The sequence below is a fragment of the Lichenostomus cassidix genome, chromosome 3, assembly GCF_008360975.1.
Source record: "Lichenostomus cassidix isolate B80296 chromosome 3, HeHo_3.0, whole genome shotgun sequence".
Lineage (NCBI taxonomy): Eukaryota > Metazoa > Chordata > Aves > Passeriformes > Meliphagidae > Lichenostomus > Lichenostomus cassidix.
Genome location: NC_139483.1, coordinates 87,965,542 through 87,986,682, shown reverse-complemented (window position 1 = coordinate 87,986,682; position 21,141 = coordinate 87,965,542). Strand labels below are relative to the sequence as shown.

Genomic DNA, 21,141 nt, shown 5'->3' with positions numbered 1-21,141 from the left:
TAGCACCCATTACTGAAGTACCAGCATAAAGAACACTTTACTTACCTCTATCTGTTCCAGTTCAGCTTTTAGTGCTTCCAGGCTGTTACTAATAGGCTGCTGTTTATCTAGGTGGCTTTTCATATCTTGAAGCACTGCCAGATGTTCTTGCATTTTCTCTGTTAACTTTAAACATTGCTGTACTCCATCAAACTGAAAATGAGTTTTAAAAATAAGAAAATATTTTCCAAACTGACAGACTTGAAAATAAGCAATAAAAGTCCTTGGGTTTATTGTGATTTATTTTAAATTTATAATCTAATTTTTCAACCATTTTTCCAGTTCAATTATTCTCTCCAGCACTTGGAAAGATTCATGCAATTCCTTTAAAACAGGACATCGAGCACATGTCACTGTTATTACTTACCATGCTAGTGGAGGTGTCTCCCATGACTGCTTCTTTTGTTTTGAAAACAGGCTCAGTAAAGCCTTTGGACAGTCTGTCTGCCTTCCCATGCTCCTGATCGCTTTTCCAAGTAATGGTTGCATTATCTGCCAATGTTTTCTCTTCAGCAAATTCTGATCCAAGCTCTGATTGTTCTGTTGAGGAAAGAGAATAAAGCCCATCTCCTTTGCCTTTGCCCTCATATTCTGCGGTGGTACCAGCAACCTGTGATCTCATAAGCAAACCATTTATCATCTCCTCTAACTTGCTTGTACTTTTATCTCCAGGTGAGATTTGAAATATTTCCAGAAGTTCAGAGGTAGAAAGCTTGGGAACAGGAGTTTTCATGTCTGTTTCACTCTTCCTTTCATCTGGATCAGCTGTCTTTTGTTTGCAGGACTCCTGCTTCAGAATATCATGAAGAAGATCAGGACTTCTGCTATCAGGCCAAAGCAGTGAAGGGGCATCACTATCCTTGGGCTCTGTACACAGTGTGGCAACTACTAATGCAGTTCTAACAGCATCATTTATTTGCTTGAGATTTGACCCACCAGGCATTTCATCCATAAGCTGGGTGCTTCTAACCATTTTTAGTAAATTTTGCATTAAAGTTCTGGTATCAGAGTAATTTTGGGGCTCACCTTCCCGCTTGCAGTAAACATGTCCCATTTTCAATTTCCTTTGTAATATATTCTGTAAATCTTCCATTAGCATGTCAGACACATTGGCTGATTGTGAAATACCTTCCTTTACTTGAAAGTCTTTGCAAGGTCCCATTTCTTCTTGCAGTGACTCCATGGACATAGGTTTTTTGAAACCATTTCCAAGGGAGGAAATCTCACTGACCGTGACATTTTCTCCCTTCGTGTTTTTCAGCATCTCATGTTCGTTCTGGGCACCATAATTCAAGTTAGCCCCTATGCTACTCAGAACTGCAGAAGAAACATCAGCGGTATGGACATGTCTCCCAGAAGGTAGCACTTCACTTCCATCCCCTAATTCTTTGGCATCGTCAGTAATTCCTAAAGCATCTGGTTTTACGGGGGAAATTTCACTATTATTGCTGCTTTTGTTTTCTGGAACATCTTTAAGCACATTGTCAGTATTTGGACAGTTAAGTCTCCCTGTTTCTTTAGTTGTGCTAATCTCCTTAGTTTTCTCTGTATCAGGTGGGGGAAAAGAGTTAGTGTTAAATTCACTTGAACGTTCTTGCTCTGTATTTAGCAGAAAATCATTTTCATTCCATATACTCCTTCCCCCTCTTTCCATGCCCTCAAAACAAAAGTCAGTCTTATCCAGTTCTGAATGGCTACCTTCTTTTATGCATGTTGTATGTTGTTTTGAAGAAACAGAAATGTTAACATCTCTCTTAAATTCATCTGGTCTTGCACCTTGAATGTCAAGGAAGGCTTGATCAACATTTACTTTTTCTTTACTTGCAATAGGAGTTTCTCTATCAGCTTTATTTACTGTTGCATCAAATATTTCCCCAAGGTTTTCCATCTGAATGGGACTATTACTTAGCCCTGTGACATCACATTCCTCCATAATACTCACTCTACTTTTATTTTCTGTAAAAATTTCAAAACCTCCTTCTATTTGACCATGCTTCCAGCTGGTGACTGGATGTATTGGGTCACTAAGTGAACTATTATCATCACTCATACATGGGACATCTGTAAGGAATTTATTGTTCATTTGGCATGAACTTTCCTTTAGTTGTTCCATATAATTTAATACTTTTTCCTCTGCAAATAGTGCCTCTCCCTGTCTTTGCCCATTATTTGAAACTAACATTGGCATGGTATTATTGTCTTTATTCACGCTATCAGTAAAACATTCTGAGAGATGCAAATTTGTCCAAGTACTTTCATCATCATCAGTAGGTTGCTTTGTAATTAGGTAGGCTGTCACACTGGTGTCAGATTTCACAGCACCATCGAGAAGCTGAGAACCTGAAACCCTAAACTGTGTTTCTTTATTGTCTTCACTCTTGGAGGACATCCATTTAGTGTCAAAGGTATTTTCAGACTGAATAGGCTCAGTATTATCTTGTGACATGTGTTCACTTTTGACACAAGTCCCATTTTCACCTTCTGTTTCCTGCTGTCTGTCTTCTTCACTTGTACATGAAAGAACAACACACCTTTCTTCAGAAACATTTGGCATTGATTCACATTTTACTGAGGATAGTTTTCCATTTTCATGGTTAGACTGGAATTGCAAAATATATCCTTTCTTGTGGCCTAAAGGATTGCAGCAGTCATCAGTATTCTGATTATTTTCATTGCTCCTTTCTACACCTTCTACAGAAATTAACAGCTGGTCACCTTCATTTATACATTGATAATGTGAATGAAAAATATCCATTTCGTCTTCACTGTCAGAATCAGTGTCAGAGTCATAATAACTATCATAATCCTCGTCATAATCTTCTCCCTCCTGCGTACCTTCAGATTCATCCTCACATGAGTCACCTTCTGCTTTCATTTCAACTTCCTCATTTCTGTCTTGTACATCTGCTTCATACATATTCCGTAAGCTCATGCCTCCTTCCTTTCTTCCTTCACTCTCCACAGTAACTGGTAACTCCTGTTCCTTCACTCCAAAATTCCCCATTCTTTCCCTTTCCTCAGGGATTTTTTCTACAGTTTTGGCATTTGCAGAAGCTACAGTCATGCTCTCAGGTTGCCCTTTCACATTTACATGAACATTCTCTCCAGCACTAGCTGCAAGTTCCTGAAAAGAGCTTGTCTCTTCTCTTAGGGTTATTCGACCACCTCTCTCCTCCAGAAAACCTAATGGAACTGATCTTCCAGCCAATTCTGGCTCTGGTGTATCATCATCCCCCAAGCACAAGGTATCAAACCCCTCATCACCTTGAGAAGTGTCAGAGGAATCATCATCATCATCATCAAGCTGAGGCGTATCATAGACATCGCTATCATCATCACCCCGAGGTGTTTCATAGGCATCATCATCACCATCATCCAACTGAGAACTGTCCTCTTCAGAGGCTACCTCGCCACATTCATGTGGCAGGCAGTTACTCTCAGGCTGTGGGATGCCATCACCCTCATCTATTGATGAGTCAGAACTACTGTCACAAGGCACTAACTTGTGAAATCTAAGATAATTTTCTTCTTCTGTCAGCCTTTGTGCTGTGCTGTTACTGTCCCCCAGAGGTGGTCCATCGTGTATGACAGCATCACCACCCAATGAAGGCCTATGATACATGTCTATGCTGTCTTCCAGACACAGTTTATTCTGAAAATCAATACAATCCTCCAGGGACGACCTTCCATGTATATAAAGACAGTCCTCTAGGGATGGACCCACATATTCCTGTAGAGGTTGCTCCCTGTATCCATTGTCTTCAAACTGTAGTGTGACATCACACTGACTAACCAATTCTTCTGGAAGTCTATATTCAGTGTCTGCACTGATGGATGAACCAAGATTTCTCTGAAAATTAACTTTCTTGCTGTTATCCAGTACCATTTTGCTACTGTCATCTTGAAATATGTCAGGCTCATATTTTGTGCTCATTTCCAGCTCCTGCCACATTTCGTTTTCTGACAAATCATTCACACTCAAGGAACTTTGCAATGTTTTATCATTCCTCCTTTCATTATTCAGACTGTCTCCCACATAAATCTCTTCTATTGCTGTTTCTGAAATAAGACTTTTATTTGAGTCATTTGGAAGATATCCTTCAATGTTTCCTGAATTTGTCTGCTGACTGTTGTGCTTACAGAGTTCTGCCCACTCAGAAACCTCCACAAAATCTCTGAGTTCATTTCTCTTCATGGAATTTTGAGTGCTGCTTACTACACTTCTAAATTCTGCAGGGATAGTTAACAACATCTCCTGTGTATATTCTGATTGCTCAGTATCAAGAGCACTGCAAACATCTGGCCTGCTCACATGGAGATCTTCTTGTGAAGATACATAGTTCCCAAAATCATCAAATTTATTTAATTTCTTGTTATTAGAAATATTTTCATCACCTGAAAGATCACCCTGAACACTGTCTGCTGACTTTAGGTTAATTCCTTTTGAGCTTACGTATTTGTTACTAAACTCCATTTCTGACACACCAGCATTGTACCCAGCACTATCACCTTCCAGCAACACATTGATGACTTCTTGTAGTTGTCCATCGTATAACAAAAGTCTCCCTCCAGTGTTTGCATCCATATAACTGTTTACCATCAGGTAAGACACAAATAGTTTATTAGCTTGATCCAGATTATGACACACAGGGTCTCCTGTGCCAGAATCTTCACATTCCTCCTCACAGTCAGGAAATACAGATGGCAGAAATTCATAAGTCGATAACCATTTTGCAGCATTTTTACAAAGGGACTTCAGTTCTTCTACATTGGGCATTTTATCTGGTAAAGTCACATTGGTCAAAACAGATTCAGTATTACTGTCTATAATCCCTGATTCTGCAGCCTTGTCAATACTGATTATTTCACAAGTTTCTGGAATGTAAAGTGCAGCTATTTTCTTTCTATCATTCAGTATTTTGAATGCCAGCTCATTTGTAATCATATCTTGGTGCAAAGAAGTTGACACAGGAAATATTTCACCAGTGTCAGGCCAAATCAGTCCCACAAAGCCCCTCTGTGCTTCTAATACCAGCAGAGCACTGGTAGAGGATATTAAGTTGCATTGTACAGCTTCATCGACAGTCAAGCGTTGTCCTGAATTTTGACAAAGGATTCCACCGGTCTGAACCTGATGTGTGAGGATCCCACAAGCAGTGTCCTGATCTATCATCCCTTGTCTCATGGCCTCTTCCACAGTCATTTTTTTCCCTGAGTCAGGGTCAATGATGCCTCCAGATATTAACTGAGCACCCAGTAGCCTGAACATTGTTTCCCTGTCAATGAGCCCTTCATGGGCTGCCCTCAAAATTGTTACTCTCCTTCCACATTTGAACACAATTCTACCTTTCTCTTGCGGTTTCACAGGTAGGAGTCTTAACCCTGTTTCTTCATGTATTATGCTTCTATGAACCATCTGTTCAAGGGAAATTTTCTCAGCACAGTTGGGGTCTATGAGATCTTTACATGTGTCTTGTCTTTCCAGGAGTTTTGCATATAAAGTTGGAGAAATCAGGTTTCTCTGGAAGGCATTCTGCAAAGAAAACTTTTCTCCAGTGGATGGCAAAATCAAATACCCACTTGAAAGTTGATTCTCAAGAATTTTAATAGCCAGAGGTTCTGAAATTAGACCTTGTTCTAAAGCTGAAACAACTGGAATATTTGCTAATGATGATTCTGACATAAGCTTCTTTGCATTACTTAATTCTTGCAGCTGTAACAGAATCTGCTCGTCAATTAGAGCATGAGCTTTAGCTTCTTCCAAATCATAACACACTCCTAATTCTGGAGAAATTATTCCAGAAAGAATAAACTGATTCTCAAGCAATCTAATTCCAGTCTCATAGTCAAGAAAACCTCTTAAAATAGACTGAAAGACTGAAAGGACTTCTCCAGTTGTTTGGTCAATGACACCAGCAATGACTTTATTCACCTAAAAAGGAATATAAAAGAAAAGCTATCACTATTTTTGGACTGTATGTTTAAAATTTTCTTTTGATTTTGAATGCTTGATAAACATAAAAACACATACTTACCAGGCCTGGAGGAATGCTGTGAATGTTAGCAGCTCAAATGCGCAAGTGATCTATGTCAGTCATTCAACAGCACACGATGTGATAAAAGATTTAAAACCAACATGCATCTGTGAATTGAAAACCTACGCTTTGCATACATAAATAGGGTTAGTGAAAGACAATAGAAGAAATGATTGCAGAGAGAGCAAATAGAACATATACCTGAAAGGCATATTTTCATGCTTTAAATGTCTGTGAAACGTTAGAATATTTGGAAACAGTATGTGATTCAACATAACCATGCTATTCATGTTTACAGCATACAGCATTTCTGTATATACACTCAACAATATGGAATCAGATACTCCAGCACCAAATATTGCATTTAGTTTGCATGGAAAGCATGAAGTCAGTTTGGCAACATTATTTGAACTCATTACGCGGACACAGACTCTATATGAGAACACTCGTTTGCAAGATAATTTTTGAGAACCCCATATTTAAGAGTAATATCCATCAACAAACATATCCATAGTGTCTCAGAGCTAATTGTATTTTGTCCTCCCATTTTCATACCCAGAAAAATTTTAAGAAAAACTGGAAGTAGATCTCTTCTAGGACTTTCTGAGTGATATATGGGAGAGATTACATGTTATTTTATAGTGTCATTTTTGCAGCAGAAATGCAGATTTATCTAGCAGTCAAAGAATGGCTTTCAAGAGAAGAGTTAAGAGATGAATGATTTGCTTATCTTTCTTCATGCAAGGCACACATTATTAAGACTCTTCACAAAAGAAATCTGATGAATAGAATGTCCATATGCACAGGTAAGGTCACATACATTATTTCATAGCAAATACACAACACCTACAGTCAATTAAGAATTGAGTTCCTTCCACACACTGTTAATTGCAGCTTCTTCTTTTGCTCATCATGTGTGGTTTGAAAATCATGCAGTAAATCTCAAGAGAGACTGAAATCTTAGTTTCAATCTCGTTACCTTTTCTTCCATTTTTTCATCACTCAGATGTGCTTCCTGCAGCTGCTTCAAAGCTTCATTGGATAACAGGCTGTAACTCTCCTGGAGGGATCTAACTTGCTTTTCCATTTCATGTCTCTCTTCATCTGTCATTCTATTATGAAAAAAAAAAAATTGAGGAAGGAGATCTCTGGATAATTTTTAACCTATTGGGAGTGATCTGCCTACCTTCACTTAAAAATGAGAGCAGAAATTAGTACAAGTAATCTGGAAAAAATGCAGCCTAATTACACAGATGTTCAAGAAAGCTACAATATGATTGCAGTTATTCAGGAAAAGAAGCATTTAACCTTCGCATGGGTCTTTATCTACTGATTACCAGTCAAGACAGGTAACAGAACTAGCAAGGAGTCATGAGATATCTCGGCAATTTAGTACCTTAAGCCATCTGTTTGCAGATACAGATGATACAATTTTGTGACATGCAATTCAAGTACCTATTTACTACAAACTTGTTAATTATTTTGACTTCGAATGAAAGTTTAAATATCTAATATTTTTAAGCTGACCAGAGGTATATAAACTGAGTCAAATTCTTGAAATAAACAAAACTTCCTCAAGTTTCACCAGCTGAGAAGACAGAGAAACCCCGAACTGCAAATGAAATGCAACTGCAATGATGAGGATATGATTTCTTTTTAAGCAAACAGTATGTATTAATTCAATTAATTTACATCATTTAAAAAACAAAAAATGGCATACTTGTCACTGTGCTTAGCTAAAAATGACTGAGTAGTCTGCAGAGCTTCAGCTATTTGTTCTTTCTTGGTTGACATTTCATGAAGGGAAATCTGAAAAATAAATAATCTGTGTTCAAGACTTAAATATGCACATAAATAAAAACAAACAAGCAAAACCATATTTGTATCTGGGACTAATCTTAATAATGTAAGAGCTTGATTTTTTTTAAATACTGGCTATCCTTGGAGCAATATTAATTATCAAAATTTTATCACTTACATATGGGTAAGTCGTGCTATGCCTTTTGATTAAGTAAGCTGTTTGTTAAAAAACTATTGGGTAAAACAAATAGAATATATTTTAGGATGCTATTTGATGGAAAATTAACCAATTATTTTAAATCACTTATTATAGTTGGCATAGTTTATAGCAGCTTTATAAAGTTTGGGTATGATGGTCCTGTTCAAGAAGTTGTTCACCAAAATGAGAGCTAACAAATTTTTGAAAAACATCTCGGAAGACCATAAGCCTTCATAAAATTCAATAAAAGGGACAAATTCAACATGAGACACCTGGAAAAAAAAATTTATATTCTCCACACTATCAGTTCTGTGTCATCCCCACTACAGGACTTGTTCTGATAGAAGAACTTGTGAGAATTTGATCTTCTAACTTTCCTGAGAACCTCCCTGCAGTGTCTTCACAGAAAAACATAAGTTTTGGATAAATAAAGGCAAATTATCAAAGGGGAGTCTGCAAGCTAGAGATACTCGAGTAAGGTGCTTGGGCCCTTCATTTACCTGGGTCTGGACACAACCATTTCTGTCCTTGTATGCATTGTATCAAAGGTCCCAAACAGTCTCCCTTTGCAATCACCACCAGTAAGCCACAATCTCACCACTTGTGCTGCCTGCACAGGAACCAAGAGAACCACTGCATGTACTACACAAGAAGATGATGTGAGCAGGCTGAAGAAGCAGCTGGGGTCATGAGATCCACTTTATTCAGGGAACCAGTCTCACTGTGGCTGCTGTGCGCACCCTGTCACTACTGGAATCAGCTTCTCTTCCCAGTTCCTGGCCACACCCCAAGTAACCCCAGTCCTGTGTGTGCAATGTATTTCAGCTGACATTACCTATCAAATCACGAGTTTCTACATGTTTCTACACAACTTGCCAAGCACCGTTGCTAGTCAGTGGAGACAAACCCAGGCACCTCTGAAAGGTTCAGCTGCCTCACCAGGCGATTTCACCAGGGAAGCAAAGACTCCCAGCAAACACCTATCTCCCACAGTAAGGAGTATGTCCCAGAAAAAGCCAGGGCAGCCAACTCACAGGTTACTCACTGAAGGCTCAGGCTGGATAGGGGAGATGACACCCACAGCTGCTGTGGTTAGCTGAGATGTCCTAAGGAATTGAGTGCTGGCCCAACACTGATAAAGGCTTGCTGTGTTGTCATTAACAAGGGCAGAAGAGGACCAGCACTTGCATTTACATTTGCAAATCCTGATCCAAACTACTAGCAATTTACCAATCAACATGTTCAAATCAATACAAGCTTTTACTTCCTCCTGTAGATATAGGGACAAACTCAGAGCTAGCACTGTCCTCTCTGAACAAGCTGTGTGCTGGAACAGTGGCCATCAGAACTGCCAACCTTCCCAACAGCAAGCTGGATTTATGCACACACTGCTCCAGTGGCTCTGGCACCAGCATGCATCACCAAATAAAAACACAGGAACAGGCTGCCAGGAGGGCCAAAATCATGTCTGCATGGCGACACATGCAGCCCTGTACTGAGGGATGCGGACAAGACACTGCTCTGTCCCTCTGCTGCTCAGTGTGCAGGTAGCCCTTCACCTACTGAAACCTTTTTTAGGTGAAACTAAGCAATTTTGTGGGGCAAGCCCAGCAGAGGAGGTCCTAGAAATCACAGGAAACTTCACAGATGGAAATGTATGGTCAGAGTTACAACTGTACACAGTTACAATTTCCTGTTAAATACAAAGGCATCAGGATGAGCCATTCCAACAGCCTGTGGACTAAGTGTGATAACAAAGAGGCCTCAGTCAACAGCTTCTGCACTGCCTGGGACAGCAGTTTTGACTACCCCTTAAGAGGACCTCTCAGATTAACTTTTCAAAGCAAATAAATAGAAATTTGGCCCTCAGTCCTCTCCTACTGACTTTCTACTTCCTTGTGCCCCAAATGCCATCCTGAGAGGATGCGCTCTCCCTCTATAAAGGTTGAGTTATGATGTGCAGGTCTCTAAACTGATATTTTGCAGTGTCAGAATATGTCACACGCTAGGTCTGTAAAAAGCAGCTGAAGCTTCTTCCTGAGTAATATGCTTGTGTCCCTAAACACTGATGTTTGTTTACCCAACCCTCTACTCACAAACAAATGTGAAATTATTTCCTGAGGAAAATGTGGGTGGCAATTTGTAGAGGAAAATAAGTATTTATTGATTATTTTGGCATTTTAATCCATGCAAAAACCCTAGAGAGGAAGTGGTGTTTTATCAAAAGACATCTGTGTACCTGCTGCTTAGGTAAATCTGTCTTTTCAGCCTTTTCTCCTTCTTCTTTGCTGAGTGTCTTGCTGAGGTTTGACACCCATTTCAGTAAATCCCCAGCTTTCTCAACATGTTCCTTCCTTTCCTCTTCCATTGATTTCTGATGAGTGCCGTGAATTGTAAAAAAACATGTAAACGTAAATTGTTGAAACATGTAACACTAATGTCCATAGAAACACAATTCTACTGCAATGTCATTATTATCACCACATAAACATAAAATGATTTCTTTTTATTTACCACCACATGCATTACTATGACACTTTGATGTAGGAACAAAAATGCCACATAATTATAGACATTAACAAAACAATCACCTCAAGTGATTTGTAATTAAAATAAAGGTGCTTATTCATATACACAATCATTATAAAATGATTGATAGCGAGAAAAAACATAGCTTCCCAACCATTGCTCAGCAGATAAAATCTAAAAAACTTTTGCATATAAAGTATCTTTGAAGTGCTGCCTTTGCATTACCCTCAGGTAAGGATATGTACAGCCAGCATAGGATAACAGTATTTTGCAAATTATGCACGTGGATTACCAAGTTACAGTTAGGAAGAATACATTGCTTTTATGTTTACAGAAACAAGAAAAATAAAAGTAAAATATTGAGACATTTAATCTTTTTCTGCACAAGAAAACATACTCCTTTTCATATAAGTACAATCTATTAGGTGGACATTTATCAATACTGAGAAAACATTCTTAAGCCCTTCCACGTATCACAAGTAAAAATGAAAACATTTTATTTCAATGGATTTTTTTTTTATTTGAGATGTAATTGTAATTCCTTTGCCTATTAGAGCAGAAAACAATTCTAAAAAAACCCCAAATGTGTAATGAGTAAAAAACTCAGGACAGGACACACAATTTTTTGGTGTAAGCAGCCCACTAAAAATTATCAAACACCAGTATGAAAAAAAGTACTGATGCATGTGTGCTTACTGCACTGCAGATTTAATCCTTGTATATTTTATTGCAATGGTATATTTGTATATTTAAATATACAAATATATATAAAATATAATGTGTATTTTATTTGCAAATGGTATTTGCAAACTGTTTTGTAACTTTAAGTAACAGGTCACATGAAATACTACACTGCGTTCACTCACAAATTGGGCAATCCCTTTCAATCTTAATGTAAGAATATGATTCTTGTCTCACCTAAGTCTACCCACTTTGCACTTACATGAACTTCACCAGCCTCAGTATAATTTCTCATTTACACTACCTATATATAAAGTAATGACAGATGAAGCCTTCAGGTAAAGACTGAACACATAGATTGCATTTTGAAATTATGAATCTGCCTATCTATAAATTTCAGTTTTGCAATAAGTAATATCTAATTGCAGTTTCAGTGGCTTATGCTAATTAGTTGTTCATTATAATTAGTTTTACAGCAACTCATTAATGTTAAAAACACCAGTTAAGATTTTCCATAAGGGCCATCACAGATCTTTTCCTTAACTATAACAGGTTTTAAAGCAGAGCCCAAAATGAGTCCTAATATCTTTCATCCACTATGAATTATAGTAAAGACTGGAAATTCCCGTTTTCATAGGCTGAGCTGCTTCTAACAACCGCAGCCCAGTGTGGCAATCAAAAACAGCTCTATCTAAAGCTTCTTTGTAGGTTATCTTCTTCTTAGTTTTGGGGCATGTTAAAATTTTAATGTGCAATTTTTCATCCTTCATCTTTGTAGCTGTGATAGCATCAATAACACCATTCTTAATTGCATCTTCCATTGTTAACCTGGAATGAGACTTTGGATCTATCAAGCCACCAGTCAAGTACTGATACTCCAGGCAGCGCATGCCCATTTCTTTGTCTATGGCACTTAAATGCACAGCTTCAACAGCTGACATAACAGTGTTCCTTACAGGATGAATGATCCCAGTAAAGATCAGCTCACACTGCTGGATTTGTTTGGCACAACCATCATCAATTAGCTCCCTTTGCAAAGCTTCCGAAACACTGTACCTTTTCCCCGTAAATGGATCAATTATACCTCCTGTACTAACCTGAGCTTCAAGACATCGGAGGGCAGTAACTCTATCTACCAAATTTTTCCGTGAGGCTTTCAAGACTGGAATTCTTTCATTGGTTTCAGAAAGCCAGAACCCTGCAATAGGACTGTTTAAATCTTTATTTGGCTGTGAACTGCTAACTAAAATATCACCAAACTCATTAACTGTGATTAAGCCCTCCTTATATTTGTTGACTAATGTTCTGTCAATTCTACCCTGATTTAAGGTCTCCTCAATATTAAACTGCACACCTGTTTTAAGATCCGTAAGCAAAAGAAAAGAGTTGCCATCAGAGTCAAAACACGTAGACTCCTTCCAATCAAATTCCTGTTTTGAAAGTTCAAGATATGTAGCTTTATCAATATAATTTTTTTTATAAGCCTCATATGAAGTCATTTCAGCTCCTGTGTCAACATTTACTACAGAAGTTTTATGACTTTTCTCTGCTGATGGGCTGCTTATTTTCCTTTCACCAACTGGAAGCAGAAAGCATTTACTGCTTACATTGAACAAACACATTTTCAGCAAATCACAGTAGTACATAGCTTTCCTGTTATTTGGATTCTGGAAACATTTTGCATTACTTGAAGGTTCATGCAAAAATTTTAGAATTGTGTTATTAAGCAAGCCAAGCTGCACGGCGGCTTCTGGAGGTACCCGAACACTTCTTACAGGATCAATAACCCCCCCACTTGCAATTTGAGCCTCAAGGATATTTTTACCTTTTTGCCTTTCTAAAAGTTGAGCTTCCACAGCCTGAAACACAGACAGCACTTTCCCAGAATAGCAGTAACCCAAAACAGCTTTCTCTGCCTCAAGAAGTCTACTCTTGAATTCACTATCTGCAAGCCCTCTAACAACTGAATCATCAACAGAGAATTTCTGACCTGTTGTGGGATCAATAATGAAACCAGTAGCTGCTTGGGCCTCTAAAAATGCTAATGCCAGTGCTTTTCCTATGATTTTTCTCTTTGCTGCTAAAGCAAAAGAGAGTATCTCTTTGCTGGATTCAAGGTATAGCCCAGCTATAGCTGTAGGTTTAGTTAAAAATTTTTCAAGACTTTTCTGAACCTCATCAATAGTTTTCTGCCCTGAAATGACCTGCTCAACTGTGAGCCTGTCTAGAAGTTTAACTTCAGTCAACTGCCTGGCAGTTACATCATGTCGAAGACCTTGAAATTTAATAGTATCATATTCCTCTGTAAAATATTCCAGCTGAGTAGTATCATCAACAGTTCTCAAAACCTCTTCTCCTAAGAAAGAGCTCATCTTTGCAAAGTCTTCTTTCCTAAACCCTTCGGAAGTTTTGTATCCCTGAAACATTCTCTCTTCATTACCAAAAGTCTTGTCATTTTCTTGGTTTAATGTTGTGACTTCAACATGCATGTCATAGTGCTTGTTCTTCACTATCTGTAAATAGGAAGTTTTTGACACAATGAGAAATACAACTGCAGACTATGCTGTACATAATTCACTCCTAAATCCACCACCAGAGAAACCAAAGGGAGAACTTGAATGCAAGTAAGAAAAGAGAACTGCTACTAGAATTGGCAAGCAGAGATATATAGAGAGCTTGAATTTCGAGCTGCATTTGCCATTTCAAATATTTATTCAGTAACAGGAATATGATTAGACTAAGCATCAGTTACTGTTGTTACTATATGAGCTTACTGCTGTAAATTTGAGCTTACTTTGACTAATAATGATACAACAGTATCATTATTAGTCAAAGTATGTGAATTTTTACTTCCAATAAAAACTTTTAAAATAATCTTTCTTAGACAATAACAAACCTGATAATAAGGTCTCACATAAAGCTTTGTGTGTTATGTAAGACAGAAGGGGTTCCCTTCACCAAGGCAGGAACGTAAGAAATATTAAACAGAATAGTAATAAACTATAATTGAAACCAACCAACCAACCAACCAAACTTGTAAAAAGCAGCATTAGGAAGGCAAACCCTCACAAAACGTAGTGTGTACCTCCAAGGGATGCAGTTTTACCACTCCTAATTCATGTTTTGTGTCTTCTCCATGTCTAATAGTTTGTCTGGAACTGTGTAGGTTCCTGTTTCTCAATGTGTCCCTTTCAGATGCTCCAGAGATTTGGCTCGCTTTATCAAAAGTTATCTGGAACTGTGTACTCATCTGTGAAACAAACTCTGTAAAAGACTGTGAACTTGAATCTTCTAATGATTGGTTTATGCTTGACATCTGAAACTGCACCTCTCTTGGTATTGTATCATCAGCACTCACATACAATGAATTTTCTTCTATTTGATCAGATTTAAAACCTGATCTCTCCTGTTTCTGCCTTAACAAAGGTGAACTTGGTTTTGTAAGTGGAGGAAGTTGCTCAAATTCTTTAGCTGCAGTCTCACTCAGGTAATTGAAATCATTGCCTCTTCTCTCACAGCTCAATTTAAATCCAGAATCTTGGAGCTTATTATTTTGCTGAACTTCATTCTGAAATGAAAGAAACCTGTGTTCACTCTCCCTGACCTGCAGATCCATCTTCTGCTTCAAGCTCTCAACCATGCGCTTCTGCGCTTCCAATTCTTCCTCGAGTTTCCTGCACTTCTGGTGATAGTCCATTTCAGCCTGCTTCCCTTGCTGTAGTTGTTCATGACATTTTCTAAGCCTTTCTTGCAGATCTTCCATTTGCCTCTTGAACAACATGATGTTTTCCTCAGCCATATGCTTTTCTTGCTGAAGAGCAACACATTCTAGTTTTATACCAGAAATGTCCTTTTCTGTCATGCTATGGGATTCCAGTAATTTTTCAACTTTTTTCCTGAATTCCTCTGCAGAATGTTTAAACTTAATGGATTCTTCCTGAAACAGTATCATCTTCTTTCGTGCCATCTGTTCATCCAGTGTCTTCTGATGGAGTTCGTCCTGCAATTTTTTTAATTTGCTACTTAGTTCTTGTATATGAGCTTGTTGTAGCTCAATCTTCTGCTCACTCATTCTCTTTTCCATAGTTAGAGCATTCAGCTGGGCATTTAAATTTTTAACCTCACGGTCAATGCTAAGGGTGGAAGCATTTTGCTTATCACATTTTTGTTTATAGTCACTAGCTAAGTCTTTTGCTTTGGCTAGATCAACTTCCAGGCTTTTGATTTTACATATGAATTCTTGTTCAATTATTGTTTGCTTGTGCAATTGTTCATTTGTTGTACGCAATTGTTCTTTGAAACCATCTGCTAGAGCTTTTAATGCATCATTTTTCCTCTGAATATTTTGTTTTTCCAAAGCCATCTTCTCTGATTCAGATTCAATTTGCTTCATCAGTATTTTTGTTTCAGTATTCCATTTATTAAGGTCTTCTATCTGTTGTTTCAATCTTTCTGACACCTGATTGCTTTTGGTTAATTCATTCTTCAGCATCTGAATTTCATGCTGGTTTTCTTTCTCTACTTTTGTTTGGTGAAGCAACTGTTCTTTAATTTTCTTATATTGGTCTTGAAGATTATTTGCTTCTCCTTTGCATGACTGTGTTCTGTGTTCAGCTGCCAGCTTCTCTTTTTGAAGAGAACTGATTTGTGAATTTAAATGTTTGATGGTGATTTCAGTTTTTGTCAGTGATCTGGTTAATTCCTCTACTTCTCTTTTTAGCTGTGTCTTTTCATGCTGAACAGATTTCAGCTCCTCCTGATAGTTCATCTTAATTTTCTTAAGATCCATAGCTTCTTGCATCACCTCTTCAGCTTTACCTGTGGCTCTCTGTAGCTGCCTGTCCAGTTCTTTCAACTGTTGCAAATATCCCTGCTCTACTTGGTCTTTTTCCTCCAACTTAATTTTTAGGCATTTAAGATCACTGTTGACTTTATCTAGTTTTTCTTTTAATAAACGAGACTTTTCTTCTGTAGATGATTTTTGAAGCTCAATTTCATTCATTTCATATTTCAGGTCTTTAATAGTTTTATCAGCTTTTTTGTTAGCAAGGGTCAATTCATCTATCTTTTGTTTAAGCTCTTCCACCTTTTTGGCTTCTAGTTTCTTCTGGAAACTCGTGATTTCAGAATCAATCCTACACTGGCTACCTTGCCTAGCTGTGAAAGTTGGCAAGGAAGTTTCTCTAGTTACAGAGTATGTGCCTTCAATGACCTTCCTTCTGGATTCAGTTCTCTCTTTTTCTTGCAGCTTTATTTCTGATATGTTCCCTTTAAACTCAAGATCTTGTTCCATTTGCTTGATGAGCTTCATAAGTTTCTCTTCTCCATCTGTTTTTTTCTTCAGTTCCTGCATCAAGGACTTTTTTTGTTTCTCTAAATCATGAAGATTAGTGTCTTTTCTTCTTAGAAGCTCTTCAAGGCTTTTTCTGGTAAAGGTACTTTCTTCTATTTGATTTCTAAAAGCACGGAGGTTTTCTTCCAGTATACTTCTTTGAGTCTCTGCCTGAAAAATGAACTGCCTTACACACTCCAACTCCTGCTCTGCATCTGCTTTCTCTTTCTCAATGCTTTCTAGATCTATACGACACTGCTTTGCCTCTTGCTCTGCCTTGGTCTTCTGAAGACGAATCTCCTCCATGTCCTTTTGCTGCTTCTTGCGCTCTTTTTCTGCAGCTTCTCTCACTCTAGGGAGCTCCTGTTCCACTTGGATTTTTTGTTTCTTCATATTATCCAACATCTCCTCAAGTGCTTTTACTTTTCCCATGAGTTTTTTATTCTCATCAACTGTGCTATTTTGCTGTGCCATTAGATCTGAATATGCCTGACGTGCAGATGCTTCCTTATTCCTTAAAATCTGTAAAAGAATAAGATAAGCTGGAATGTACTTTTTGCAATACAGCATATGGAACTTATTAGGCTTTTAGAAAAGCAGAAGGGAAAATACTTACTCATGTATATATAGTATGTCCAGAAAGCAGGATGAGCAGTTCCCACCACCATCACCTTCTCTTGAAGGCTTCAGGAAGTTACCATTAGCCAAATATGAAACCCTTGACAAAGACATCCACAAAGCGAAGAAGTCCTGAAGCCTCTCACTTCAGTCAGATGCCTCTTAGCAGAAAGCAACGCCAAACAGCTTGCATACGCTTTCTCTCCAAACAAATAGGTAGAGCAAACAGTGAGCCAAACACAATGTGCAAGAATTCCCAAGGAGAAAGTGGCCTACCATTTCTCAATCAGTTCAGCAGGAAGAAGGATTTAAGCTTGCAAGCACAAATGACACAAGAAAAGTTTGAAAATCCCCTCCAAGAAAAGAAGCAGTATCTAGAGTTAGAGCCAAGATGCAGCAGCTCCAGAAAGAGAAGTATCTAAACCCCAGCACATCTGTGCTCCACAGTGTGCTCCCCAGTCCCAATGCTTCCACTGGCTCAGCTAGCGGACTAGTAAGAGCACAGCTGCTCTGCAGCGTAGACACACAAGTGTAAATGTGGTAATGAGGAAAATCCTAATGAAAACCAGTTGGCTAGTAGTCTCCACATATTGGCAGATCCAGAGCAACTCTTTTAAGCAAAATGTGTAATCACCACTAATAATATGGCTGAAACTATACATACCTTGTCTTCATTAGCACTATTGTGGTGCTAAGGTACCAAATGTGAGCTAACATGAAGCAAGAACACACCTATATTCCTATGATCATACAAACCGGGCACGAAGGATAATGACAGCAACATTTTCAAACAAACAAAACGTTGGGTTAGTTAAAATTTACCAGATTTCCTTGATTTTTCATATGATACCTGAGACATTTCCTAAAAGGCTAATGCAAAGGCAGCTTCTTCAGTTCCTCTCCATATTTCCCTGTATTATAATTTTGAACAGTCGACAACAGAAACAAAATATTTTAATTGATTTGTTATCAGATCTCTTATACTCACATAGACACAAGATCTACTGTACTATGCTTGAAAAAGAAGACCTAAAAATATAGATACAGTCACAACCTGTATCTTCTTAGATGTCATTTTTCTAATCAATATGCTGAGCATCAGCTGGGTGGAGAAAAGGATGGCAAATATTAACACAAAATAAACATAAAAACTAATTTCTAAGAAGTGTAAAAATTTAAGCATCTCAAAATGCACAGTAATTGATGCATAATTAGCATATTCATTGTTTAAATTATGTTCAATCAACCTTAAATCACTTGACCTTGACGTATTTTGCAATTCAAATGTTGATTTGGATTGATTTGGAATCATTCTTAGATTACCTCTTTCATTTGCATTGCATAAAAACTCTGGTACCTTAATAACAGTTGTGCTCCTTTTCTCTTCATTATCTTTGTCTCCTTTTATTTGCTTTTCTTTTTTTTCAAATGAGGCTTTTATGCCTACTTTTTCATCGAATGTTTTCTGGAGTTCAGTGGTTTTTCCAGAGACCTTTGTGCTATGACCCTCATCTCTGTGCCCTTCTGAAACTAGCAATAAATCTTTACATCTCTGACCCTGATCAAGCCTGTCTTCTCCACTCTGCTTCTTCCCACTTATATTTATGTCATCCAAACCACAAACGTTACCCTGTGGTATTTTCTTCACACTTACTTTCTCATTGTGACCCAAACCCTTTTTTGCTAGTTCATGTTCTGATAATGGAAAATAATCCTCTCCTCCAGAAAAAATTCCTGAGAGACCTAAATTTGCATTTAAATCACCAGCATTTCCTAACAATTCTGTACCTAAATGTTGATCATGCTGCACTGGTGACACTTGAAAATCTAATGGATAAGGTTCAGAGACTTTTGCTGCATAGTGACTCTCTGAAATATTTCCTGAGGAAACAGCCAAAATTTCTTGCACTGTATTCTTGGGTTCATTTGAATTTAAATTTGATTTTTCTAGGATTTCATTTTCTGCTAAGAAATAATCTTTATCCAGAGATGCTCTCTGTGGTTTGTCAGTATCCCTTTCAACATGACAATAAACACCTGGACTGCTCATAGATTGCAAATTTAATTTTGTTTTTTCATTTCCATTGTGCACAGCCAGCTCTCTGAAAGAGAATGCAACTTTCTTTAAAGATGTTGCATCCCTTGCACCTGAAAGAGAATCACCTTTTTCACCACACACTTGAAACTCTCTGTCTTCAGATTTTAAAGTATTATGGCTTTTGCCTTCTGTAATGCAATGCTCTTTATGCTGACATTCAAAATGAGTTGTCTGTGAAAAATGTTGCTGTTTGTAAGGGCTGATATCAAGGGCCTGCTTTCCAGTTTTTGGAGTAACTTCAGCTTTCTTTGTTGTTAGCTCGAAATCAGTTTGTAATTGCATCTCACATTCTTCCATTGTTGAAACATAACTCCCTGCCTTTCTTGAATTTCTTTTTCCTGTGGTTTTGTGTATCATTTCCACTTCAGGCAACTTCTTTGATATTCCCTCTGTTTTCTGTCTCTCTCCATCAGCAATTTGCTCATTTAACATTGCACCAGGATCATTGTTCGCATTCGCACAGATCTCAATTGATACAAAATAATCTTTTCTGCCATTTTTTTCTTCTTTACTTTGATTACCAAAATCCATGAAACTCTCTTGCTCTGTGTGTAGTTTACTGTCTCTGTTGCCACTAATGCTACTTTCTTGACTACTGAAATTTAGAAGTTGCTTTAATGTTCTATCAGTTTTCATTTTATCATACGTGTCTCTATTTAATTTTCTTCTGTTCATTTCCAATTTATTTTTTGTGTATTCAGGTTTACTGGAAGAGTTCTGTTTTTGCAAATATTCCACATCCATCATGCTTTCATTAGGTTTCTTTTCCTCTCTCAATTCAAGAGCTTCATCACATCCCAAATGTTGAAAGACTTCAGCTGACTTCACAGGTTGCTGGAGTTGATTCTCTTCTGGTAAATTCTGAGCGTGACAGCACATGGATTAAACTGAGATATGACGGAAAGTATCTTATTTTTTCCTTATTCTCTGCTTTCTTAATGCCATTACAGAGAGTTAGGAAGAAAGACTGGCATAAGAGAAAATCTTGGAACAATCACAGACTTCAGAGGTCTGTGAAGAATTTTCCTTCTTCCCAGAAGAAAAAAACCACATTCCTCTTTCAAAAAAGATTATTCTTTTTCTGATTTGCTACCCTGATTAAAAAGAAAAAAACCATTATATTATTTTGAGACTGGAAACCTGCTTAGGTTATCTTCAAAGAAGCTACCAAAGATTTAGAAGGCTGCCAGAGGGTAGAGGAGGAAGGAAGATGGGGGATACTTGGTTTCCAAAAAATCAATCTTGGAGACTCAGAGCAGACTGAAACTCAAAACATTTTGAAAGGTTTCACTTGTTCTTGAAGAACATGAAGTCTATCAGCATTCACAGGTCTCTTGATGCTTGTTCTTTGACTGATTTTTTATCCTTCATGCCATTAGCATTATTAGTCATACTAAATCCTCAGTTATAATGGCTACTTATCAAAAAACATTATGTATTTCCATCAGTTTGCTCCACCACTTGATGATGCCCAAAGATACATGCTGGTTTTAGTGTTGGTTCAGTGGTATTTAATAGCAAAAAAAGCCAATGAAGACAAAATCAGCACCAGAATTATATAACATTCATTTAAGAACTTTTTTCTTTCTGCAAAAATAACATTAAAATTTATACCTACATGGTAGTGTTCTCCAGTTTTATCCAATTTTTCCAGTCTATACTAAAACAATGTAGTCCTTAAAGAATGACTATATAATCTCTTTCTGAGAGACAGTTTTCAAAAGAAAGTGAAAAATTTCAAAGGTGTTTTTTCCCCTCAATCATTTGGAAGGTTTCCTCTGCTGCAAGCTTGTATTTTGAGTAATTTTGC

General features: G+C 37.6%; 2 protein-coding genes across 11 annotated transcripts in view; both read right to left on the bottom strand.

Annotated features, from left to right (window-relative positions):
- Nucleotides 1-21,141, bottom strand: part of DST (dystonin) — a 295,384-nt gene that overhangs the window by 106,914 nt on the left and 167,329 nt on the right. For 3 of the 10 annotated variants that reach the window (XM_085056608.1, XM_085056609.1, XM_085056611.1), the window contains 6 exons: nucleotides 14,369-17,137; nucleotides 10,313-10,447; nucleotides 7,795-7,883; nucleotides 7,054-7,186; nucleotides 407-5,971; nucleotides 46-192 (listed from right to left, as the gene is read on the bottom strand). In XM_085056608.1, the coding sequence (XP_084912734.1) occupies nucleotides 46-192; nucleotides 407-5,971; nucleotides 7,054-7,186; nucleotides 7,795-7,883; nucleotides 10,313-10,447; nucleotides 14,369-17,137 (8,838 nt within the window). Of the gene's footprint in view, nucleotides 1-45; nucleotides 193-406; nucleotides 5,972-7,053; nucleotides 7,187-7,794; nucleotides 7,884-10,312; nucleotides 10,448-14,368; nucleotides 17,138-17,231; nucleotides 18,565-18,590; nucleotides 20,193-21,141 lie in introns of those variants that run through there. The other 7 variants (XM_085056616.1, XM_085056615.1, XM_085056617.1 and 4 more) reach the window with 4 other exon arrangements.
- On the bottom strand, nucleotides 11,402-14,335 carry LOC146440174 (desmoplakin-like). The gene has a single exon (XM_085056619.1). The coding sequence runs from the start codon at nucleotides 13,770-13,772 to the stop codon at nucleotides 11,880-11,882; it is 1,893 nt and encodes a 630-aa protein (XP_084912745.1). The 5' UTR covers nucleotides 13,773-14,335; the 3' UTR covers nucleotides 11,402-11,879.

Coding starts and splice junctions, on each gene's coding strand:
- LOC146440174 (XM_085056619.1), bottom strand. CDS start 13,772: ATGCATGTTGAAGTCACAACATTAAACCAAGAAAATGACAAGACTTTT.